Source organism: Glandiceps talaboti, chromosome 14, assembly GCF_964340395.1.
Source record: "Glandiceps talaboti chromosome 14, keGlaTala1.1, whole genome shotgun sequence".
Taxonomy (NCBI): Eukaryota; Metazoa; Hemichordata; class Enteropneusta; family Spengelidae; genus Glandiceps; species Glandiceps talaboti.
Window position 1 is genome coordinate 12,459,462 of NC_135562.1, and position 27,126 is coordinate 12,486,587.

The 27,126-nt window shown below is 35.4% G+C and overlaps 1 protein-coding gene across 1 annotated transcript; it reads left to right on the forward strand.

Moving 5' to 3' along the window:
- Positions 1-201: 201 nt before the first annotated feature.
- LOC144445435 (WASH complex subunit 5-like) lies at positions 202-26,463 on the forward strand. The gene is made up of 28 exons (XM_078134979.1): positions 202-796; positions 1,704-1,810; positions 2,409-2,493; positions 3,207-3,307; positions 4,718-4,837; positions 5,152-5,224; positions 5,693-5,845; positions 6,253-6,366; positions 6,793-6,964; positions 7,436-7,560; positions 7,934-8,063; positions 8,677-8,789; positions 9,241-9,407; positions 9,962-10,037; positions 10,550-10,801; positions 11,549-11,629; positions 12,365-12,466; positions 13,143-13,322; positions 13,880-14,010; positions 14,552-14,642; positions 15,047-15,221; positions 15,804-15,883; positions 16,071-16,174; positions 17,056-17,185; positions 17,931-18,027; positions 23,257-23,416; positions 23,967-24,051; positions 24,943-26,463. The coding sequence occupies exons 1-28, from the start codon at positions 572-574 to the stop codon at positions 24,997-24,999; spliced, it is 3,486 nt and encodes a 1,161-aa protein (XP_077991105.1). The 5' UTR covers positions 202-571; the 3' UTR covers positions 25,000-26,463.
- Positions 26,464-27,126: the final 663 nt, after the last annotated feature.

Here is a 27,126-nt window from a genome sequence, read left to right on the forward strand (position 1 = left end):
AATGTTTTATATAAGAAATTGAATCGTAATTATACATTTTTTTATAAATTTAAAGAATAAAATATTAATTTTAATGTGTAAAAACTATTTTTTTTATTGCTATACCTATAAAACACTAAGCGTAAAAAAAACTTTTGATCGAGGGAAGTGGCCCATGAAATCACGTGGTGTTCCCATGACCGTAAAGATGGCTGATGTCTACTGTGAAATTTAATGTTTATGTGTTTATGAAGTTAAAATGATATTATCTCGTAATACCAACGTCAGAATGTTGTAAGGCCGAAGTATACATTTATTGGAAGTTTCGAGGAGAAGTTTGCATTAACAAGCGAACATCTTTGTAGAATATTTGACCACTTCCGGATATTACAGCTAGCAGACAACCTATCACACCACGAAAGACGAAAGGCCAAGAAGGAGGCGGTAACCTGTTTTAAATAACATTCAGTGGTTCGCAAAAAATTATACTCTCTTTCACAACGATCACTTAGTTTCGATTAATACTCGTCATCGAAACTTCGTTCTGACGTGCTGTCAAAGAGCGTAAACCAACACGACCCACTATAGCAAAATGACAGATTTCCTTGCAGAAAATCACCTCTGTGGTCAGACGATACTGAAGTTGGTGTCACGGGGCAATGCAATCATCGCAGAATTATTGCGTCTTTCGGATTATATTCCCCCAGTGTTCAAACTTGAAAGCAAATCAGATCAAGTGAAATATGGTGATATATTATGTGACTTCAGCTATTTCAAAGGTTCTGAGTATTATGACCATAAAATAGACTCAAATCCGGTGAGTTGTTAAAATTATTCTGAAATTATTATTTATTATTTTTGAATAGAAAAAAACTCATGCAAAAATAAATATTTCTAAAATAACGTCATTTGCAAATGATTACAAATGATATCGAAATACTTTACATTTCATATGAAATTAAGATAAAATATTTAAATGATTGGCAATTACTCAATGACATAATTTATAATTTATGTATCAAAAAATGTACAGGAACTCCCTACTATGGAATCAACAATTCTAACAATGCCAGAACACAAATTGTAATGTCATAGAAGGTATGCATGGACAATAACATAATACTAGAATAGTGTAAATGCAAGCATTTCACTTTGAGTAAAAAGTTTATAAATCAATCACTGATCTGTCAATCAAGCAATCAATCAGTCAGTCAGCCAGCCAAACAATCAATCAAGTGATCAATCAATCAATCAATCAATCTTTATTGCATAACAATATGCCATATAGCAAGCATGGTAAAGCATAACACAAGAATTTAGTGAACACAATCCTTTAGCTGACTGCTGGAGAACTGTTTACATCTACAAGAAATTTTCCAAGAAGTTTATCACCTGAGGTCAAAATGTGCAAAAAATGTATGTTTTTCATGATTTGTGTGTGTGTGTGTGTGAAAATTTGATATATTTAATGACAAAAGAAAAAAATTGCCTTTTTTCATTCATACAAAGAGAACAAAGTATTAAATATTGAAATTCAACTTCTACCATATTTTGACAAAATTTACAGAATCTCTCATCTACAGGAATAAAATGAAATAAATCAAAAAAGATTTTATGAAACTTGCATGAGCTTGTGCCATTTTCATTTATTCGAATCCTTAATTTCCTGGCAATGTTAAATGTAGTTATTGGCTGGTTTGACTGTATTTGGATCTTATCTATAGGACCTACAAGATTTAGATGAGGAATTTCGAGAAAATCACATTGAAATCCTGACCCGATTTTATCTAACCTTTGAAAGTGTGCATAAATATGTCATGGATCTAAACAGGTAAGCCAACAGTAGATGAAAATGTACAGAGATTTCACTCTTGTTGTTGTTGTTTGTTTGTTTGTTTGTTTGTTTGCTTGTTTGTTTATTTATTTATTTATTTGTTTGTTTGTTTGTTTGTTTGTTTGTTTACATGTCTTTTCTGGAAATTAATAACAAGGACATGTAAGACACTAATTTGTAACCCTTCCCAACTGTTTATGCTGTTTTGCTCAAATTGTAGTTTTTTTGTGTACAAATACCACCCCATCCCCCAACCCCCACCCCCACCCCCACCCCCAGTAGAGAGAGGATTAAGGAATGAGACAGAAGACTTTGCTATAGCAAATAATACATGTGAAACATCTACATACATATGCATGCTGCATGCTCTGTGGCAACTATTCAACAAATTTCTGAATTTATTGTTCTCCGTTTTCAGTCTGTTTCTACGTTCCAACTGTGTGCACCGCCTCTAAGATTGTTTATTCTGCTTATGACATTCTCTGTCATGTCATCACCTGAGAAAAACTCCAAGGCAATACAACTTCAATTTCATATATTATTTCAAAGATTGTCAATGCGATATATATCATAACTTTTTTTGTTATAATTTCAGATTTCTCGAGGACCTAGATGAAGGAGTATTCATACAACAAACTTTAGAAACTGTCCTATTAAATGAAGATGGCAAGCAGTTGATGGTAATCATTAAATTTTGTCAAATTTATACTCGGAGGAATTTTGTCATCCATATTATAGTCACTGTATAAGACTACTGGGTTGTTCATCTTGTAATTATGTCTATTACAACATGCACCACGTGCAAGCCAAGTTGTACATGTTTAAACTAAAAGTATAAGATTTATTCCCTGGTTATTCTATATCACAGCAATATATATCTACATCATTAGCTCTGTGGTACTTGAAATTTAAGTTAAAACATTCAAGATCAGCATAACTTTTCCCTACTTTCCATGCATTCCACGTAGGCTGGAATTATAATTGCATTAATCCCTATATAAGTATATTTTTCTTCTTTCCAGCTTGGGTTCTCCCAAGTCTTTCCGTCATTCCAACACACTGAAATAATCAATCATGATTCGCAACAATTCCTGCAAAATAATATTGGGTTTGAAATAATCCATTTTTCCAATCAAGTATGAATGAATTTTTGTAATGGCCTTTGGGAAAGTACTTCTGTATACATCGGGGTATCCTCATGCTTTGCTGCTTTGGTCAACACCTCTTAGTTATAGAGAAGACAATGGGGGCAGGAGAACATGAAATATCTTGCAATCTTAGGAATGTACTTGATCTAGAGAATCATACCTATACAGTACATAAGTGTTAATTCTGTACCAAGATGAAAACAATGTTTGCTAATTTCTTCCTCAAACCATTTCCTTTTTGACAGTGTGAAGCTTTATTTCTATATGGTGTAATGTTATTTGTGATTGATATGAGAATAGAAGGTGTTGTTAGAGAGAGAATGTTGGTATCATACCATAGGTACAGGTAAGTATATGCATTTTGCACTTAACAAACTAGTATCCCTAGTCTCATGTGAGTTTGTTTGGTATCGGAACTCCAGTAGTAGAGTGAGAGGAATCAAACTCTCATATTGTGTGTGAGTTTGTTTGGTATCAGAACTCCAGTAGTAGAGGGAAGGGGATCAAAGTCTCATACTGTGTGTGAGTTTGTTTGGTATTGGAACTCCAGTAGTAGAGGGAAGGGAATCAAAGTCTCATATTGTGTGTGAGTTTGTTTGGTATTGGAACTCCAGTAGTAGAGGGAAGGGAATCAAAGTCTCATATTGTGTGTGAGTTTGTTTGGTATTGGAACTCCAGTAGTAGAGGGAGGGGAATCAAACTCTCATATTGTGTGTGAGTTTGTTTGGTATTGGAACTCCAGTAGTAGAGGGAGGGGAATCAAAGTCTCATATTGTGTGTGAGTTTGTTTGGTATTGGAACTCCAGTAGTAGAGGGAGGGGAATCAAACTCTCATATTGTGTGTGAGTTTGTTTGGTATTGGAACTCCAGTAGTAGAGGGAAGGGAATCAAAGTCTCATATTGTGTGTGAGTTTGTTTGGTATTGGAACTCCAGTAGTAGAGGGAAGGGAATCAAAGTCTCATATTGTGTGTGAGTTTGTTTGGTATTGGAACTCCAGTAGTAGAGGGAGGGTGTTCAAAGTCTCATCCTGTATGTGAGTTTGTTTGGTGTGGAAACCCTAGTAACAGAGGGAGGGTGTTCAAAGTCTCATACTGTGTGTGAGTTTGTTTGGTATCGGAACTCCAGTAGTAGAGGGAAGGGAATCAAAGTCTCATATTGTGTGTGAGTTTGTTTGGTGAGGGAACTCCAGTGGCAGAGGGAGGGAGATCAAAGTCTCATACTGTGTGTGAGTTTGTTTGGTATCGGAACTCCAGTAGTAGAGGGAAGGGAATCAAAGTCTCATATTGTGTGTGAGTTTGTTTGGTGAGGGAACTCCAGTGGCAGAGGGAGGGGGATCCTGTAAAATTTGACCAAGTCTGTGTTTGTAATTCAATCCAGTGCAAAAAGCTATAAAAAAATGTGTCAAAAATTTGTTATTGTATGTACAATAACAAACATTTGACATATGTATTAATCTTCTGCAATTTATTGAGTAACAAACAAGGACTTGGCATATGTTGTTTCACATTGATTTTTCATGTAGGAAGGCCTGATAAAATTGTTTAATTTTTAAATAAAAAATCGTAAATAAAAAAGCCAATCGTCATCCATATGACCACTTTATAAACAGTTTATTTCCAGGGTGCATTTCACGTTATAACCGTATGCTATATGAGTGATTAAAAGAGTGTGGACAATGGCAAATGTTTCAGTTTAGGGTTCAAATAGTAATGATGCAAGGTCAATTCTAAATTAAATCTGTATTTTTGTTTGCAGTGCTGCAGAAGCATCAGTAGAATCCAACATTGATGATGTATGTAAGTTATTACGAAGTACTGGGTACACCTCCATTGGTGGTATTAGGAGACCACAAAATTATCCAGAAAGTTACTTTCAGTAAGTATATGTACTCGCATGAATTACTTGTATGATCTCACCCCAGGGTCTAAAATTGCAATGTATTGAGTTACAAACACAGACTTGGTCTATGTTGTTTCATGTTACTTTTTCAAGTAGGAAGCCATGATAAAATTGTTTTATAAATTTAAAATCCAAGATAAATACCAAATCCTCATCCACACACATACAACCAGATGTAGACAAGTGTTGAAAGTTAGACTCTCACCAAATCGCATTTCGATACTTAAGCATCAAATTATCCCCCTTACGTGTTCACGTCCACCTTAAGTTACTTGTATCTTTATTTTTAGGCGAGTACCAATCAATAAAACATTTATTAACATGGTGATTGGTAGACTACGATCTGATGATATCTATAATCAGGTAAGTAAAATATTTGTGAATCCTTTGTCATTTATTGGTAGAAAAGTGAATGTTGATAATTATATTTTGTGTAAAGTATAGTTATTTGCCAAATACAGTACTGGTAGACTGTGTATGTGTATATATCAATCAGATATGACACAGTGAAAGTTGCCTACCCTTGAACTTGAAGACTTCATTTTGCATAATTAACATGCATCACATGACTAATCTGATTGGTGGTAATTAATAGCATATTGTCGATGACCAATACTGTGATTTGTTACATCTCACAATGGCTGTATAATTTAAATTTCTGTTCATTCGAGCGAAGCAAATTGTATGTTAATTGTGACATGCTTAACCAAAAATGTTCATTGTGATGAGGATCGTCGACCCAGACAGATCGAAAGCTCAATGCTAAAAAATTTTGAACTGCTTGTGTGTTATAACCTTTAAAATCATGTGACATGCTTGTTATCTCCCTAGATATCATCATATCCATTTCCAGAACACCGTAGTACAGCCCTAGGTACCCAAGCATCCATGCTGTATGTCATTCTCTACTTTGCTCCTGAGATATTACACAATCAACAAGCCAAGATGAGAGAGATTGTTGACAAACACTTTCCTGATAACTGGGTAAGTGGTTTGATCATCCAAAGTGGCACACGCTCCAAGTTTACATGCTTTTCAATCAAGCACAACTGCTGACATCCAACTATGGATGAATGGAATCTGTTACAAACAGGGAAAATAAACAAGTGAATTGGATTAATAACCCTTGGCACAGTATGTTGGAACAGCAGAGACTTGTATTACACACCATAGTTTGATAAGAACAGTTTTATGGTCTCTTTATGTGTACATCAAATGCCAGGGGAACTGGAAATTTGTTTGTGAACGTGAACTACTGGTTGCTTTTGCCAGCTGCTGGTGTCTATCTACATTCCTGATATTGCTTAAGATTTCTTTTTTTCTAAAAAGACAATTTTCACAAACATAAATTTGTGTTAATGTTTAAATGGAATTTTTATTTGTATAACTAGGTAACCTCTGTATATATGGGATTACCTGTGAATTTAGTGGATGCTTGGGAACCATACAAGGCAGCAAGAACAGCATTGAATAATACACTCGACCCTAGTAATGTCAAAGAACTGGTAAGTACTTATTATTTAATATTAATATACAGTATTGGAATCCATTCACTCACTTTACAGGCCTACTGAGGGGCAAAACAGGATTTCAGATACTGAGAGGCAAAACAGATACTGAGGAGGTAAAACAGCATTTCAGACACTGAGGCAAAACAATTGAGGAGGTAAAATAGCATTTCAGATACTGAGAGGCAAAAAAAGCATTCCAGATACTAAGGAGATCAAACAGCATTTCAGATACAGAGAGGTTAAACAACAATTCAGATACTGAGGTTAAACAGCATTTCAGATACTGAGGTCAAACAGCATTTCAGATTCTGAGGTCAAACAGTATTTCAGATTCTGAGGTCAAACAGTATTTCAGATACATGGAAGGTAGTTTTGAATCATCGGATACTTACAGAAGAGTATTCTGTTGTATGTTTGCAGGCTGCCAAGTATGAAACTAAGAGTGCCAAGATCAATGGATTTGTACTCAGATACTTACAGGAAGGTACCCTGACTGATGAATTTGTATTGGATAACATACCTAAACTAATGAACTGTCTACGTGAATGTAATGTCAGTATACGATGGCTGATGCTTCACACAACTGAAGGATGTAAGTTTTAGGTCATGTTGTAATATTGAATGACCCGTTGTCCATCTGTCCATGCGTGGACAGCCACATCTCAGACACCCATTACTCATTTTCAACCAAACCTGGTACAGATGTCAAAACACTACAGGACATATCCATGTTAATATTGTGACATTGGCCTTTATGGCAAAATTGCAACCACATTTGTGGTGAAAAAATATACATTTTACACAACAGTGCTATTGGTTTATTCACATCAGATGTACAACCATTGCAGATTGGAAGAACAGTTTTATGTTGTCTTTTTAAGTTGATGTCAGTTTCTGCATCCAGTATTTCTTGCGAGACTTTACAATATTTGCAATGTTATTATGCGTAAAAAAAAGTTTAGGGTTGGCGTGAAAAGCTAGGTGGGGTCGGGTAACCAGAACCAAACAACTTTTTTGTTTAGGCCTTATGGAATAATAATTTCTATCTGTATTCTATCATCAGCGTGGGATACAAATAAACGATGTCGTCTATTAAGAGAGCAAGTTATCCAAGATAGTAAATTCAATCCTCAAAATCTGTTCACCTTACTGTTAAACACCAGTCAACTCGAGTTAAACCTGAAAGAGGTAAGTGTGAAGTGTACATGTTAGACAGCTTTTAACTGCAGAAAAACGCACGGTTGTAACTTTCTTAACTGTAACCGGAATTATCATATTTTTCATAACTTTTGTTCCTAATTATGAAAAATGTAAAACCTCCTCTCAAACCTTTTAGTATAAGGTATGCTTAAAAATTACGAGATTTCCCCTTTCTGCTACCAGAATTTCCTACCAAACTTATGGTACAAGTGCGTGTGGAAATGTGGTCAAGTTTAACCAGATTTCAACTGTCTGTTTACCTGTTCTTCTAGATCTCTCAGCAAAGATTCAACGATTAAATCATTAGAATAATATATATTTCGAAACCATGAATTACGTAAGTTTTCTTTCTTCTCTATAGATGTTCAGACATATGTTGGTGAATAAACAGAACAAATGGGAGGCATACAAGAAGGAAGGATCTGAAAGATTACAGGAATTATCAGAAGTTTACTCAGGAAGTAAACCTTTGACCAGAGTGGAGAAAAATGGTAACTATGTGTGATGTACATGACCACTAGAGGGCGCTATTGCATGTTATAACACAACATTGCCATATGGCATTCAGTATGATTTGGAGTAGATTGTATCACATGGTATGGATTATTGACCCATACCATAGTGACCTCAATTTGCATATAGGGGCACTATTCATGTTCTGTTTTCCATAGGGCAATATTCATCTTGCTTGTTCATCTTGTTCTTGAGGATTTGCTTTGACAATGGAAAGAATATGTACCTGAGAATGTGTTATAAACACTTATTGCCTTGCCTTATTCGGGCACTAGTAGACATATATTACCACGAGGGTTGTTATGTAGGAACTATTTCCTGTTGCTGAAAAAGCATTTGACGATAAAATCTTATTAGTTTGTGCAGCCTAGTGTTGACATGAACAATACTGGAATTATTCTGTGGGAGATGTATGACACAACAACGTACATGTCAGTGGATTTATTGTAAACGTGGCAAATAATGAGAGTATTTGACAGAAAACCTATTGTGTATTTCAAAAGTAAATCACAATAATCCTGCACAAATTAATTATTTCATGATGACATCAGAATTATTAAATTGCCTTTTTCTTTTTAACTATTCATGCAGAAAATCTCCAAGCCTGGTTTGCTGAAATGAGTAAACAAATATCATCACTGAATTATGACGATTCTACATCAGCTGGTAGAAAAATAGTACAATTGATTCAAGCATTAGAGGAGGTAAGAAAACCCAAACTCTGAAAAAACTGAACTCATTCACTACCTGCGTGCAATTCTAAAATATGTTTGTGTTTCTGTATGTATTCAGGGGTGGGGATGGGGTTATGTATTTCTGTATGTACTTTGTGTGTGTGTGTGTGTATTATGTATGTGCACATGTATGTATGTATGATTTTACAAATGTATGTGTGTATGCGTATGTGTGCGCATGTATGTATGTATGTACATGTACATGTATGTATGCATTTTACGTATGTATGTATGTTTGATATGTCTAGATGAGTGTGTGTTCATGTGTGTACTGTTTGTGCATGTGTGTGTGTGTGTGTGTGTGTGTGTGTGTGTGTGTGTGTGTACATGTGTGTGCGTGTGTGACTCTTCCAAAATTCATGTGTTACCATTTCACAAACTTTGAACCTTTCACAAACTTCTGGTTTCTAAACTCCTGTAGGTGCAAGAGTTTCATCAGTTGGAAAGTAACTTACAAGTTAAACAATTCTTGGCTGAAACACGCAAGTTCCTGCATCATATGATTAGAACCATTAACATCAAAGAAGAAGTGTTGATAACAATGCAGATTGTGGCTGATGTGTCCTATGCATGGGAAATTATTGATGGGTAAGAGAGCATTATTGGCCAAAAATAGCCTCTGCAGTGTTGATTGCAGTCCATGTAGCTGAATTTCTGGTGTTGTATTTTGGCCACCCTAAGCTAGCTATTCGGCACACTGTTACTAAATAAAAATGCATGTGAAAGAGCATCATGATGAGTTTCCGAACAAAACACATCATTGAAAATGACAAAGTCTGAACTAATTCAATTACTGAAGTCAAGACTTCAGCTGTCAAACACTAAAAGCAGGGACAATTTTCAATGTATGCCGTGGCACTCATGGATTCTGGCCCTCACGGCCAACTAAATATCTGCTTATAAACAGCTCCTCCACCAAACAGTACAACCTTTTGTTTTTTTCAAGAACCAGAATATGATATATTTCCCCATGATGACTGGATTAAGTTAATCTTGTGTAGAATTATGAATGTTGTTAGTTACCACGATAGAATTTTACAGACTAACGTAATTCTCTTCTGACTGCTACTGCCGAAATTTCTACAAAGTAGTTGCCAATTTTGTCAACTTGTGTAAAATAGTTTGTTGGTTGTTTATTTCAGTTATACCAAGTACATGCAGGAGGGTATCAAAAGAGATCCATCGCTGGTGATCAAACTCAGAGCAACCTTTTTGAAGGTTAGTAGTAAACTATCAAAAATGAATTATACAAAAAGTAATATTAACAACATATGATTTATAACCACGAGAGAGAGAGAGAGAGAGAGAGAGAGAGAGAGAGAGAGAGAGAGAGAGAGAGAGAGAGAAACAGAGAGAAATAGAGAGACAGAGACAGAGAGACAGAGAGGGGGAGGGAGATACAGAGAGGGGGAGGCTGAGAGAGAGGGAGACAGAGGGGGAGAGAGAGAGAGAGGGGGGGGAGAGGGGGGAGAGACAGAGGGAGAGAGACAGACAGACAGACAGACAGAGAGACAGAGGGGGAGAGAGAGAGTGTGTGGGGGAGAGAGAGAGAGAGAGAGACAGAGAGAGGGAGGGAGGGACAGACAGAGACAGAGAGAGAGCGAGTGAGCAAAAGAGAGATGTTCTTTGCTTTTCTGAGGAAACGACATTTCTACTGAATATCTGCCGTCATCAGGCAATGTCATAATTTCATATTCATTCCTTACATTGATATTGTTTATCCTTCACAGCTATCGTCAGCATTAGACTTACCCTTAATGAGAATCAACCAGGCAAACAGTGGTGATTTAATCAGTGTCTCTCAGTACTATTCTGGTGAGTTAGTATCATATGTCCGCAAAGTCTTACAGATTATCCCAGAAACTATGTTTGGATTACTGGCTAGAATCATCCAGCTACAAACAAACAGTATCAGGGAAGTACCCACCAGACTGGAGAAAGAAAAGTTACGAGAATATGCTCAGCTTGATCAGCGATATGAGGTAGGAAAGTTTTACTGTAACAGTCCAATAGAACATGCTCAGACATATAGGCCATTTAGATTATTTGTAGTGATGGTAATACATAATGTGGGTGAGATCAGAATTGGACGAGTGCCCTCTCTCAAAACTCTGAATAAATATTGAAAATTCTTTGCGTGTATAAGAGATTGTTTTGCAATGTATTCATGTTGATCAGTGGAATAATGTTTTCCCATAATGCACCATTCAAGATGGTGATTTGAAAGTTCTGTGTTGTGAAACAAGACATTAAGCAGAACTATCTTGTAACAATAGAAATTAGTTTCACTGAGCAAAAAAGTTCTTCCTGCATGAAATCATACACTAGCCACAAAATGGTTTTGAAATCATTTTGGATTATATTGCTTTCAGTATAGATCTCAGGGCTTAGCTCTAGCCATAACAGTATGCATGAAGTGTGATCTCTCTAACAACTAGTCCTTTTCTGTAGTCTAGTGTTTTATCTCGTTCTCATCACCACGAGTAGATATGAAATCCGTTTGATTGCCTAAAACAAAACCTCTCTCTAAATGGGGACAGGCCACTGATTTAAAACACAGTTACACAGTTCCAGAACTTATCATGCATCTCTTTCTCATCTTGTGATGTTGTGTGAATTTATTTTTAGTGGTTGTCTGTGTATTCTTTGTTGTGTGATGAGTAACTAATTAACCAAAAGTTATACCCTATTGATTACTAAATACATTCTGATCCAAATCTTGTTTTCAGGTTGCCAAATTAACTCATTCAATTTCTGTCTTTACGGAGGGTATACTCATGATGAAAACTACACTGGTTGGAATCATCAAGGTAGGTTGAACAGTAGTAGGCAAATTATATGTCAGTTTTATTTAGTTTGTTTGTGTGTATATCCTACCAATAACACACCATAATTTAAAGTTTGCAAAGTTTGCCAATGGGATTGTTAAAAGTTTGAATCTCATGTTCTCAATTTTTTCGTATCATGAGTCATTTCAAAAGGATTAGGGGATTTCTCATTTACCCAGGACCAACTTTCGCAATAACTCTGTTAGAAAACGTTTTTCTCAGCTAAATTTTAATCCTAATCCGACATGGGCCTTTTAAAGCTGCACTAGCTGTCACTGGAGTGTTATGATTTTGATCAGACAACCAACAATATATTCACTGAAAATTGTTCAAATTCCAATAATTAGACATTATACATGTTAATTAGAGGTCTATTTTATCCATAGGTAGCACAGAAACAGCTTGAAATCGCAATCACATTGGGAGCACTGATTTTTAATTTTGAATGCAGACCAAAAATCAATTTCATGGTATATACTGTACCACATTATGTGTGCAACTGCACAAATACATTTACCCACAGGTGATTCAATACTGTTGATGGTGTATAATATTATGAGTAAGTTATTGTGCCTAGCAAAACAGTTTCAGAAAACATTCCAGTTGCAACTAGTGCACCTGTATGGAGTGTTGGTGGCATCTATCTGGTGTTTTAGTTCACAGGATATGTATTTGTGCCTCCTAAGATATGTATTATCTGTTGTATTGTTGTTTTAGATTGACCCTAAACAGTTATTGGAGGATGGTATTCGTAAGGAACTTGTCAGACAAGTGGCCTGGGCTTTGCATGAAGGTCTCATCTTTAATCCAAAACTGAAGGTATGGTGTGGAATATATGATATCATTGATTTTTGTACTTATGAAATTTAGTAAATTTTTGACAATATACTACTTTTCCCCATGTATAACCCATAGGCAATACAATGTTCACTTACCCAGCATATTATACCAAATGGTCCTATCTGAAATTATGGCAAGATTGCATTGTATATATTCATATATGAAATTCAAATTTGACTTGCATGTCAAGTATTGTGGATATTCATATCTGCAACAATTGCAAGATTACATGCGTATTGTGAGACATGTAATGTTGACAGAGATATTTGTGTATTAAACACTTACTAATAGATATTATTTCCCAACATATTTCTTCATTCAGCTAAGAAAAATATGATTTGCCTAAGGGGCCTGGTCATTACGAGTTGCTAGGCGAGTAATGACAAATCCTTAGGTCATGAGTATTTTCTGGCTGAATGAAGAAAAATATTGGGAAATAATATAATGATACCTCCTCAAGCATAATTTATGAAATGTCAGGAAAAATGATGGTGATTTGGAATGTTTTGACTCATATGTTGAGTACTGCAAAACCAGTGATGTAGACACAGATTGTCATGATGTAGAACGACCAGGGCATATAATCAATACTTTCTGTTCAAAGACAATAACTTGGATTGTGCATGGTATAATATATTATTCTTTTCTGTTGTAGACAAGTGAATTAGTCACCAAACTTGTAACACTTGGTGCCAGAATGGATGGATTCCGTCGATCCTTTGAGTACATTCAGGATTATGTCAATATCTATGGACTGAAAATCTGGCAAGAAGAAGTGTCTAGGATTATCAACTACAATGTGGAACAAGAATGTAATAGTTTCCTAAGAACTAAGGTCAGTTTATGTATATGACTTCATTCTCCTGTAGACCCTTCTGAAATGAGAATTGACGTCAAACTGAAGGCACAGACCCTAAACAATATGTCAGATGCATTATGAGACTGTGTTTAAAAGTCACATAAACTCAGAAATAACAATACAATAGATAATACATACAGGGGAATGTGATGTGTCATAAAACACTTATTGCCTGGCCTTATTGGGCACTAGTAAACATCATATTACCCTCCCCTGTGCTATTATAAACAACTATTTCCCTCAACTTTCAGCTCCAGGAAATACTAGTAGTTACTACATAACAGCCCTCATGGTAATAGACATCTCCCTAGTGCCCTCATAGCTGGGCAATAAGTGTATATCATTCTCCTGATGATGAAATAATCATTGTCTTCAAAATAGAGGCAGAGACCCTAAACAATGTGTGTATTCAAATTATCTTAAAATGTTGCATAAACTCCGACATGAAACTTTGTTCATTTAAATGACATTATGTTATAAAATAGCAATAAAGACATGAAAACAGATATAAAAAGCCTTTGTGTTTTCTTCAGGTATTGGATTGGCAGAGTGTTTATCAATCAACTGCAATACCCATTCCACGATTTCCACCAGTTCCAAATGATATCTCTGTTAATTTCATTGGTCGATTGTCTCGTGAGATCCTCCGTATCACAGATCCCAAGTAAGCATTGCATGGTTATCTATACTTACCATCACTTGCAATTTCCTGAATACAAACCTTGTATTAAGATATAATCTTTAGTCAATCTGATGATAAAATGTATTATACATATAAAAAATGTTCCGGAAACCCCTACTTTACTGTTCTAATAATGACAGAACACAATCATAATGTTATAGAATACATGTATCAACATTTATATTATACTAAACATGAGGTATGTCATGAACCTTTTACATGAGACCTTAGGCCTTTAACCATAGGAAAACTTTTATTTACAATCAAAACATATGTGTTATTTGTTTATATGTATTTAATTTGATATTCTTTGTGTCCTATAAGCCAGAGGGCTGTATGTGGCTCTCTTTTTTTGTAAATTTTATTTAAGTATTGTATAATTTGATAAGGCCACATAGGACACCTTGATAAATCATAACATAACATAACTAGAATAGTGACTGTTTTCACTTGAGTAAAAAGCTTATAAACTCAGCTTGCAACACTTTTAAATAAAACTGTTTATTCACTGTTTATTTTCTAGGGCAACATGTTACATTGACAGAGTAAATGCTTGGTATGATAACCGTACTAAGTTAGAAGTTGCAACTATCAGACTCTTTACTAAAGTCCAGGTAAGTAGACAATATTTGAAAAGTGTATGGGTGTCCTGATAGAGATAACTATGGGTGTCCTGGGGAATAAGTATGGATGTTCCTGGGTATTGGTGTCCTTGGAAATACATGTAAGTATGGGTGTTCCAGGGAATAATTAAGGGTGTTCCAGGGCATAAATATCAATGTTTGAAGGGAATAAGCTATGGGTCATAGCAAATTTACTCTTAGATTAACACACTTGTTTCTAAAGTTACGGCAAGTATTGTAAAATGTTTATGTATGGACCCAAAATATGAGTTGATGAGGTGTGTCGCAACTGGACTTTTTGACAGCCTGGTTATTAATGATATGTCATGATTCATGGTATGTTATGATAGTTGAAGAAAACATTAAATTTGTAATTGCATTTATTGTTTAAACAGAACAGCATTGGTACTTGCGGATTGACTGGTTTAGATCGGTTACTGTGTTTCATGATAGTTAAGGAACTACAGAATTTCTTAACCATACTAAACCGGGGAGTACTACGTGATAAAGCCTGGTTAGAGTTCCTGTCTAATCTACTGAAGTCACTGAATCCAGTCAAAGGACTTGTAGGTAAGACTACTTCTGTCTTTCCAGCCAAGGAATTTGCCACCAAAATATTCTATCAGATATCGCTGTTTTCACCTAAACTTTTAGTGAACTTTTATTTAAATTTGTACCATGGCCATTAAAACTGTTTCATGGTATCAACTCATACTAAAATAACTCTGAAAAAGAACAAATTTTGTAAATATTTCAGAAAGATTAAATAGCAGGGCATAAGAACTTATGTTAATAATTTAGAAAGACTTTGACTTTGCTACCCACCAAAAAGCAATGCCTGGCAGAATGTGATTGGTCTATCAATATGTATGCCCATGTGTGTGTCCGTAGACAGCCATATCTGTCTAACATGCACATGTCAATTATTTTCAAATTTGGCACAAAGGTGATATACCATAGTGGCCACATGCACATCCCCTATTTTCATGACATCACACATGAAGGAATGGCAGCCATATTTGTTATTAAAAAGTCCAATATATTGCACATTAGCACAGGAATTATAAAATAGAATTAAAAGATACAATTATAGACAATTATATTTCAATGAAGACGTGTTTACCTAAAAGTTGATATCCGTGCCTTCCCTAGATAATCCTGGTAAGATGTACAGCCAGGCATCAGGAAAGGCAGCCAAACTGTGGCCACCATTTTTAGAAGTTGTACTCAAGGTAAGTTGACAAAATGGTAAAGTAGCAACACATTTAAACACTGTGCTACAACAGTGTTTGACCAACTGTATCTCTTAGTCTGTCTCAAGCTGTGCTGTAACTATACCTACTAACAGCAAGTTTCTCTATTGATCACAGTGTAATCTTTCACTCCCTGAAGTATTGTACATTGTTCTTTTGTCACTAGGTTGGACAGATGCAGTTGCTAAGGAAACAGATAGCCAATGAGTTAAACTTCTCATGTAAATTTGACTCCAAGTTACTGGCTAGTGCACTGCAGACAATTAACAAGTAAGTGAGGGCTTGTATCTGAATCAAATTCGTGGCTTATTTCTCATTTTCGAATTTTGACATCAAGAATAGAGGTTTTAATCTTCCTTCCTAGAGAGCATTTGTACACAACTAAGAACAAGTTGAGAGAAAGAGGATTAATAACTCATATAACACCATGTTTGTTTATTTCACTGATACTCTTCACATAACAATCTTTGTACTATCAGGTCCCCATTTATACAACTGGGTTGACTGGGCACAATAGTGGTACTGCAACTAAATGCACAGGATTAAATCCTCACCCAATAATCTTTGTACTACCAGGTCCTCATTTATACAACAATTAGGTTAAAACAGCAATTCTAATCATCAGGGATGCAGAAAAAAAGCTGATAGCTTGTAATAACAACTTACTACTCTGCAGTGATTTGCCAACTACTTTTCAGGAATTTGTTTTAAAATTCTTTGTTTCAACCAGTATATTGCCATCATTGGGCAGATTTATGAATCTCATTCCTAGACATTACCACCTACTTCTCGTATTTTACTGATGGCTTTTAAAATTAGCTTCATTCCTGAATCATACCCAAAGATTTTGTTAATCAAACACAAATGGAAGCAGCAAGGCTTGCAATTTGTGAGACTGTATGTCTTATTATTTGAGCATCATGACTTATCATATCAATTCATAACACACTATTCACTAAGTGTTTCCAACTTTTTATGTACACCTCAGAATGGAAATATTTCACAACTCTTTGCTTTTGTAGATATCTGTGATCATTTTCCGTCATTGTAAAGTATAAACTTCAACTCAAGTGACAGCATTTTGAAAAGCGTTTTAATTGTCTTCTTATTTTTAATTTTTTTTAAACCATTATTTTATTTTTAATATCCAGGGGCTTGTTGACAGATATTGAGGCTCATTACAAGGACCCATCATTGCCATATCCCAAAGAAGAAAATCCACTCATGTATGAACTGACTTCATATCTAGAAAGTGCTGGTATTAGTAACCCATTTACTAAGGTTAGTTTGAAATTTACTTAGATGGATTGACAAGTGTTTAAAAGCTGCCATAAGTAGAAGGAGATCAATGTACTTACATGTACAATACAGGAGCAATTGTTATAATTGTAGCTTGGGGATGGGTCAGATGTTTGTTTGTCTGTTTGATTTTTGGGTTTTTGTTTGTTTGTTTGTTTGTTTGTTTATATTTACTTGGTGTTATATATAGAAATGTAACTCCTTCCACCACATGCAGGGGTGAACAAATCATTTTGTGAACTGGTGGTCCCCAGACCAGTGCCTTAAAAAATCCAGTGTCCTGCTGAAAGAATTAGAGGTCCAAGGTCCTGCTAATGTGAAACATTAAATCTTGCCTATGAATCTGCATATTCAGACGACTTTTTAAAATAATTATTAACAGTAAGGTACTGGTCTGACGGACCAAACAATTGGTACAATTTGTGTGATCTGGCCCCCCCCCCAAAAAAAAAGCTAGTCCCGGACCCAGGACCAGTGGATTTGTTCACCTCTGACATGGGCCTGATGCTTTGGGCTGCAAATAAACTTATAAAATAATGTTGTATCACCATAATTTTGTCGGCTAATGTATGTAAAATGAAAACTTGTGAAACTTTAGTAAATTGTAACATCTTACCATCCATAACAAAACAAACACAGATAATGATTTGTAGTCATTTATTTCAAAACTTGTATCAAATTATTCTCTTGTCACTTTTATAAAAGATTTTCAATATTTTATTTCCAGATCTACATAACAACAAAGAGAATTCCATACTTTCCACTCTTTGCTTTCCTCTTTGTCATTGCACATCTACCAAAGTTACAGTACACCAAGACTGTAGGTAAGTCAAGCTGTCACCCCTAATTTTGTCCAAAATGGTATAAACTGTACCGTAGAACAATAGGAATGGTCCAATATTAAATCCCATATAGAGATATATTTCTTACTAAAGTTGCATGTCCGTTTAAAATACACAAAGTCTCTTGGAATACATGTATGTACGGTAGATGATGCTATCACCCCTAATTTTATACAAATGGAATAACCTATGTTGAAAAACAATAGGACTGTTCTAATGTTCCATACTCACTTAGGTAGTCAAGAGTAAACTATAAACAGCTGAAGAAAATGATTAAAAGTATACATCTAAATATGTACTACCACAATCACCATGGTAACACATTTATCATAAAAAAAGTACAGTGGGTGTAAATAAATTGTACAGTAGGAAAATGTGTTTACTTTCTAGAATATTTTACCAGGATAAATTTACAGGTCCATAATTCAATCTCAGGTTCTCACATTTAGTGTTATGTTATTCATTATTGGTGAATCCATAATGATGAGATAGAATTATCCTTTCATTCATGACTGTCTTCTTCAAAATTACAGATCAGCCAGAAAATAGGCCTTTTATGCAGGGGACAAAAATAATTAAAAGGAGTGACACTCCAGCAGATAAAGTTATTTCATAAATTTTGGGTTCTGGAGTCATTTCATGATTTTACATCACAATTCACATAATTTTTACTCGGTTGCCAGGAAGAAACACCAAATTGGAACTCCTTTTCACCTCTATTATTTTTTCAGTTGAACATCATTGCATCATGGATCTTAGCATACATGAATATTCATTAGATGCACACTGAATATTCATCACTATTTATGTAAAGGATGTTAGCTCTTAGCCAAGGAGTGAAAACAACTCAAAGTTTATGAAAATACCGTTATTTCCTGGCGTGGTGTTCCCCTTTATAGTTTTGAAAAAAAGTTAGACCCTATAGAAGTTGAAAATACTATCTCCTAAACTTTTGCCACCCTATTGACCATATTAGTAGATTTAATGGCCCGTTTCAGTTTTGCCCAGAATAGTCTTTGTCCTGCTTTGCTCTGTGGCCATTTGATATAATTCTTGGTCATAAACATTTTCCTCAATATGCGAGGTATCAACTCATCAGGTATTTCCTTCAGTAACACCAAGACTAGTACATCCTTATGTTGGTCGCAGAGAAGATTTTGGGCCATTCTCATTTCAAAGTAGCTCCACTCACTCTCGGCAAAAGTAGGCGACAGTATCAACATAGTTTTATGACTTCTCTCAATGCTGTCAAGAATGTTATCAAAGATGTCTCTCCCAGCAACAAAGTCACGGTCATGGATACACAAGTCAAAGTTTGGTGGATCATTTCTCTCTAGGTTTGGAACTAACTGTTCCATGACCCACGGTCTATCTTGGTTGTTGAAGACAACAAATGCATCATAATCTTTGTCTCTGTGGTCTTCCTCAGTGTTTAGGGGTTGGTAGCGACCACATCTGAGTTTGAGGAGAAAAAACAAGTATCGAATATACCAATGGAAACGAATACATAACCCAGCACAGGTTGCAACTAGTAATATGGTACTAGCTATTGGTAACACATAACGAAACACTATGTTACACTCCAATCCAAACTTCAACTCAAAAATGGACTTTGGTTTTGCGTCAGTTGGTCCAAAACACAAATTATTGGAATGGCTGTTGTTCAATAAAACTTTGTTGTCTGTCTTTATCCAACTGTGATACTGTTGCAATTTGCAGCCGGAGCAGTCGAAGTCATTGTATTGTAGGTTAACATAGTGAAGATTTGGAAATGACTCTAGTATCTTCATATCCACATTGCGAATTTTGTTGTGTGACAAGGTTAACCTCTCCAAATATACAAGTTTGTTAGGAAGAATGGCAAGACTTGAAATCTGCATATTTTGTAGTGAAAGTTCTCGCAGATTTGGGAACAGTTCTAAAACAGATGAATTTTCTTTCGTGAAAACACCACAATTTTCAATGTTGAGAACACGTACAGAAGTGAATCCAGGAGGTGGGACTTGATCTCCATTAACAATGCAGCTTTCGATAATGGTCAAACTTTGCAGTTGTGTCAGATTAGATGCATATAATGAATTTAAGTAGAAACAACTATGAATTGGACTGTCGAAATACAGACTTTTCAAGTGAGGATTATATGACAAATTAAAATAAGCCGTTCCAGAATCTAGAGGTGTTGAAAGACTGACGTACAATTCATTAAGATTATACAAACGTTGATAGATAAAAGCCTGGACTTGATATACGTAGACAGCTAGGGGATTTCTCTCTATGTGTAGTATTTTTAGTGAAGTTAGTTCATGAAAGATTTTGTTTGGAAAATATCCAATTAAATTGTCTGACAAATCTAACACTTGTAGCTGTGACATAGAATGGAAAGAGTGTTCATGAACACCACTGATCATATTCTTTTGCAAATGTAAGTATTTTAAAGAATTCAAATGTTTGAAAGCAAGGCTTGGCAGGTTTCCTACTTCTGGAGTCTGATAAATATTTAGATATTCAAGTTGATGAAGGCCCTGTATAAATGGTAAAATATGATTTACACTTGTATAGACACTTGTATCAATTTTTAAGCTCGTTAGGTTGTTTAAGCCTTGAAATACACCATAAGTAAGATTATTTAATGTACATAGAGACAATCGAAGTTCCTGCAAGTGTCGTAACCATTGAAATGGCCCATCAACATGGACTGTACATGCAGAGATATAGAGGCTCTTCAGTTTTGTGTTAACCAAACCTTGGAATGTGGTCTCAGTTATTGAAAATATAGCAGTCGGCGGTTGAATGTATGAATATTTTGTCAATGTCAATGATTCTATGTCAGAGTATTCAAGGCCGTATAACAATCTTCCAGTATCGAAAGACCAGTTCATGAAAAGCATAAGTACGTGTCGAAGCCTTGATAATGTACTTGGTTTTAAAGACAGTGGGTTTCTTGCAATATCCACAAATTCAAACTGTCTGTCGGGCCAGACAATTTTAGAAATGTCCTCATCATGAAACGTACATGAACTGACACGTAACCCGTTCAGTTTTCTTAACTTTGAAAGATTAATTGGTCCACACGCTGTCATGAATGTATTGCTTCCAATGTTAATTGCATCAAGACTTCTGAGATGTTGTAGGGCATCATTAGGAAAGCAAGTCAAATTATTACCAGTGAGATCAAGAAACTGCAGACTTTTTGTTCCCCTGAAAATATTGTCCGGAAGATTTTTGATGTTGTTGGAACTTAACCATAGTGTTTCCAAAGCTGTTAGCTCAGAGAACACATTTCCAGTTAGTGAAGTTAGTCTATTATTCCGAAGAATCAGTATTTTCAGATTTGATAAACCCTGGAATGAATTGTTGTGGAGTTTTGAAATATTATTATCTGCAAATGTCAGATGCTTCATGCTCTGTAACCCAAAGAGGGAATATTCATCTATCGTCTCAAGTTTAGCTGCAACATAATTAAGTAATATTAGGTGTCCAAACTTGGCAAGCGACTTTGGTGGTATCTGTTTTATCTTGGTGTGAGACAAGTACAAGTGTGTAGTTGTTGAAGGTAAATCTTTTGGTACACTGTCAATGTTCCTACCTGTGCAGTCTTACATACGTATAGTTGTATCTCTTACACAGAGACTCGGATGTTGATGTAGGTAGTAGATACAGCATTATTACCATTAGTGCCATCATGTGCAGGTTTACCAAGAAAGATGTCATGTTGATTGTTGTATTCAGAGTTCCAGACAAAGAGTCTCCACCAAATGTATTGAATGTGTAGGAGCTTTAAAAGCTAATAACAGAAACAGGGAATGTACTACAGTGTCAAACTACACTAGAGTATATAAAATGGCAGCAACTCTTTTATCATAGATATGATGAGAGCTGATGTTCTCTTCCAGCACTATACTGCCTAGTGGAGAATGTAAAACAAAATGTTCAAGAGCTGCTGTTGAAGCCCTCTCCTGGTAGATAATGACAAGCAATAAATGTGTTCTCTTCCAGTGCTCCACACAGTCAAATGAAGTAAGGGAGCGTTAAGTTGAACATTATATATACCCCACCAGTAGTATAGCAGGTTTCTCAATATCCGCTGTGTTGTTACGTGTCCAAAAGTCAAATACATACATCAAATTTCTGTTAATATACACCTGATAACACTTTGATAAAGATTATTTATTGAGAAATTACCAGGTTCTGCTTTCCTAAAACAGGGATTCAATACTGTGCTAGTGTTTTTTTATGAGAAGTCAGAAAGTATATTTGAAAACTAACATTTTAGTTTCATTCTCATATTACCACAAGTAGATAAAATTACAGGAATTGAAAGACTTGATCAACAGTAAGTTACAGGTGTTTCACTTCCCCAACACTTCATGTCACGTCGTCATCAATCCCTAGTGTCACAATAACCAAACACTGTATAAAATAAAAATAACTAAGGCCAGAAAAAATAAAAATGCTGTTCAACGGGTAACCTAGCCCATGACATTGGGTAGGTAGGTCGATTTTTAAAAAAAAAGAATTTTTAAATATTTGACAAGGATGTAACAACAAGCCATATATAATGATGGCAAAACATTTCAAATTGAGTTTACATAGTCCCTATTCAGTCATTTTGATTTTATTTCCTGCAATTTGTCTGCATGGCAATCAATTTCCATCAGCTCTACAGTTAGGAAATGTACACAATTTACGGTTATCAAAAGATAAAACTATAAAATATAGATATCATATAGGAAAAGTTTACCTATTGAATAATATCCATGAAATCACTGACTGTGAATCCTTAAATTGAATCTGATTCAGCAGATAGTTTTTTTTCGTAAATTGAAACAAGTGTAGAAGTTTAATGTATGGAATGTTGTCACAGTTTTGTTGGCAATGTGTGTTTTAACATTACAGTAGTTTCACTACCCCTCTGTTTCCCATGATGTATCAATATCACGCCATCATCTCTGGAGGGAAAGTAATCACAAATAACAAAACAAAATAGCCCATTTCGGACATAACGTGATAATTATCCCAAGTAAGCCTTATAAAAGAACTTTATACCACATGCAAGCCAGGTTGCATACTTGAATATCTTGTCTATACCCCTAGGCTAATTTTCATTGTCCACCACTGATGAAACGACATTTGGATCAAAGCAATTTCTATTCAACAACTGCAACTGTTTTAAAGTGTTACCGGATACATCACTTTTGATTTTTTTTCCAGGGAGTATGGTATGTAAGAATCCTAAGGAACCCCTAGATGGTCCACCATTGGTGGCTGGCTTTGTTACACTCCTCAGACAGTTCCATTCAGAGAACACAGACCACTTCCTAGGTTTATTGGGTCAGTATGTCAGATCGATGGTGGAAGCTGTTGCCATCAGGTAGGTATCACATATGCATGTTCTGTACAGCTGTGGTTGGTTGGGTGTCTGTCATGTGTACAGCACCAGGTAAAGTTTGTTTGTTGCTTCTTTATATTTGAAATGTATTTGTTGTGTAAGTAGATGATAACAGTGGTGGTGATGATAATGATGGTGGTGATGGTGGTGGTAATGATGGTGGTAGTGGTGGTGGTGGTGGTGGTGATGATGATGAGATGATGATGATGATGATGATGATGATGATGATGATGATGATGATGATGATGATGATGGTAGTGGTGGTGGTGATGATGATGATGATGGTGGTGATGATGATGATGATGACGATGATGATGATGATGATGGTGGTGGTGATGGTGATGAGGAGGAAGAGGATCATTGCCATGGCAATGACAAAGTCAAAATTGATGAGATGATGAGAACTTAACAAGGATGGAGTTTAAGGTGTGATGATGTTAATAAAAATCGGAGCACAAAATAATTAATGACAAACAATGGAAGTGTTCACATTTCTAAATCTATAATAACAAACCTGTTACATTCTTTGCAGTCAAAAAGTTGAACTGCCAGCAGAAGTTGTTAATATCCTGGTCTTTTTGGAAGAATTTCTCAATTATGCAGATATACCAAGAAAGGTAAATTTGTCGTAAGACACCTATTTTGAATTTAATCATGAGTTATATATATATATATATATAAGAAGAAATGAAGTTGCCTTGGTGTTTCACTCACAGGACATTACAGCTAAAATGATGTAGGCTTGGTGTTTCACTCACAGGACATTACAGCTAAAATGATGTAGGCTTGGTGTTTCACTCACAGGACATTACAGCTAAAATGATGTAGGCTTGGTGTTTCACTCACAGGACATTACAGCTAAAATGATGTAGGCTTGGTGTTTCACTCACAGGACATTACAGCTAAAATGATGTAGGCTTGGTGTTTCACTCACAGGACATTACAGCTAAAATGATGTAGGCTTGGTGTTTCACTCACAGGACATTACAGCTAAAATGATGTAGGCTTGGTGTTTCACTCACAGGACATTCCAGCTAAAATGATGTAGGCTTGGTGTTTCACTCACAGGACATTACAGCTAAAATGATGTAGGCTTGGTGTTTCACTCACACGACATTACAGCTAAAATGATGTAGGCTTGGTGTTTCACTCACACGACATTACATCTAAAATGATGTAGGCTTTGTGTTTCACTTACTTTCCCTGATTTTTCTTTGATATGACTGGTGCTGCTGTGCTTGTTATTCCCCATTGTTTTTCTTCATTCAGTCGGAAAATACACATGACCTAAGGGTTTTGTCACTACTCGTCGAGTGACTCGTAGTGACAAAGACCCCATAGGTCACTCGTATTTCCTTGGCTGAACGAAAAAAAATATTGGGGAATAACATCTAAGTGACTGTATGTTTAACTACAACAAAGACAATTTCTAATGTCCTCATAAAGTTTCATAATGTAATGTTTTTGAATATTTGACATACAAATCCTAATATCTATTTTAATTACAGAAAGTAGAAGCACACATCCCAGCCTATCTATTCGATGAGTTTAGAAGTGTGTCGTGAAGATAGCAAAAAAAAAGGGAACAGGCCTATCAAGAGGTTACCATGGAGATTGATGATAGTAAAAAGGGACAGGCCTATAAAGATATTACCATGGAGATTGTTACGACTCTTGTAATAGAGGCTTCAGTTTACTAAGATACACAATCTAAAATTACTGTTGTTCGATGCAATATATTACACAAGTGGGTGACAGTAGTGTCTCTGTTTTATGCAAATGTAATTACCTTGTAATCAAGATAGTGTAAACATTGGAAGTCAGAAAACAGTACACTTCAAGTTTATAGAACCCTAAATAAACTAGTGTTCAGAGAGGCTGACACTACTGAGACTGACATCTATTCAATAGGTTTTCAACATGTTACTGGCAATAGTTTTAGTTTGTGTATGTCTGAGTAACTCGAAGGCTTGATTACCAGAGTATATTATATGGATATGTCTTGATTAATATCTCCTTTGCTATGCATCATGGGAGTTTCACCTTCATCGCTTGTGTTTAGAACCCTTGGCAACCAAAAGTAAAAACAAAATGTATAATATAAAGTGCAGTAGCTGGAATCGTTACTAATGCTAAGCCCATAAAGCAAAAAACTAAAGTGTTTAAATTTTTAAACATGTTAAAGTCAAATTTCAGTATACACTGTCGACTTAAGCACTGGAAATTTTGATAACATCTTGTATTGGAATATATTTAGGTAAAAATAAATTTAACAAGTCAGTTCTGTTACTCCAACAATTTCTGTGAATATTATCAATTAACCTGTCGTGTGGTTAGATTTCAGATAAATCTATCTGATATAGTTAGCATGACCATGTGATAAATACTTCTCTAATAGTTGTCACATTCCATGGCATTCATGTATCTTTATATTTTACAACCTTTTTTTTCAAGTTCTCACTGAACGATCGCAGCTCAGTGCACAGTGATTGGTCTTATCACAGAATCCACTGAACAAACCATTTTCCAGATAACTTTTTTACAGCTAATCAAAAGCTTAACATATACTACATGTAAATCGTTTAATCTATCATACCTGAATACCAGGTTAGAATTCTGCAAGTAGAAAGTGATGTTCATAGTAAGCAGAATACTATAGGTACCTGGCAATAATCAGCAAACATTACACCAAAACACATACAACTTCGTGTGTGCCTCATTGACGAATGGCAGCCTTTGTGAAGATATCTCACTCAGAGTTAGTATCATTGTCATAAACCACAGCCTTTTTCAACTCATCTATTTTTTAAAGGGTCACAGAAGGAAAACAAGGTCTCGGTTGCGAGAATGAATTAGTATGCGAATATTGTGTCTATTATTTTTTCCAAAGTGTATTCCCTGAAAAGCAGAAAATTTATGTTAAACAAAACAGAAAGATAGTAACCAGGGAATCACCTTATTCTTTTCTCCCTTTTTTTGCAAGGTACAAAATCCATATTAGTATATATGTATTCAAGTATAATTTTGAGTGAAATCATGAATACAATATATGTTACATTCAGAATATGACTGAAATAAAGTTAAAACATACTTATAATTTTGTGTGATGTATTAATAAATCATACATCCTTGGATACTACTGTTAGATATTATTATTTGTTCATCCAAATAAAATGTGAGTGATCTAAGGGGCCTTGTTATGAGCCACTAGGTAAGTAGGTCACATTTATATTCTGGCTGAATGAAGAAATATATCGGAGAATAATATTTGTATATCACCTTAAGCAAAATGTATGAAAAATCAGGAAGATGATGGCGATTTGGAATGTGACATATTTCGTGTACTGCAGAACAATGCAATGTACATATGTTGTGACGTCAAATGACAGGAGTTATAATTAATATATTGTGTTCAAAGACAATAACTTGGCGTGTGCATGATAGTATACCACTTTTAATACAGACAACATATCCCCGCCCTTCTTGACAAGATGTAGTCTGTATTTTGAGGCATGTTTCAAAATGAGACAATTGTCTGATATCTATTCCTGTTAATTTTCACCATCTCACTATTACAAAACTGGCATGACATCTACCGGTACTATTTGTTTTCAACTAACCAATTAGTTGATTTATTGTGAACCCTTCAACTTTAGGGCAAAGTGCATAGGTCCAATCTTTTCTCATACAAA

Bases quoted from the DNA above. Each gene is read 5' to 3' on its own strand.
- LOC144445435 (XM_078134979.1), top strand. From the start codon at position 572: ATGACAGATTTCCTTGCAGAAAATCACCTCTGTGGTCAGACGATACTG. The intron at 5,225-5,692 runs GTAAGTAAAATA...TTATCTCCCTAG, and splicing joins CTGATGATATCTATAATCAG to ATATCATCATATCCATTTCC. The intron at 18,028-23,256 runs GTAAGTCAAGCT...TTTTTTTTCCAG, and splicing joins ACAGTACACCAAGACTGTAG to GGAGTATGGTATGTAAGAAT.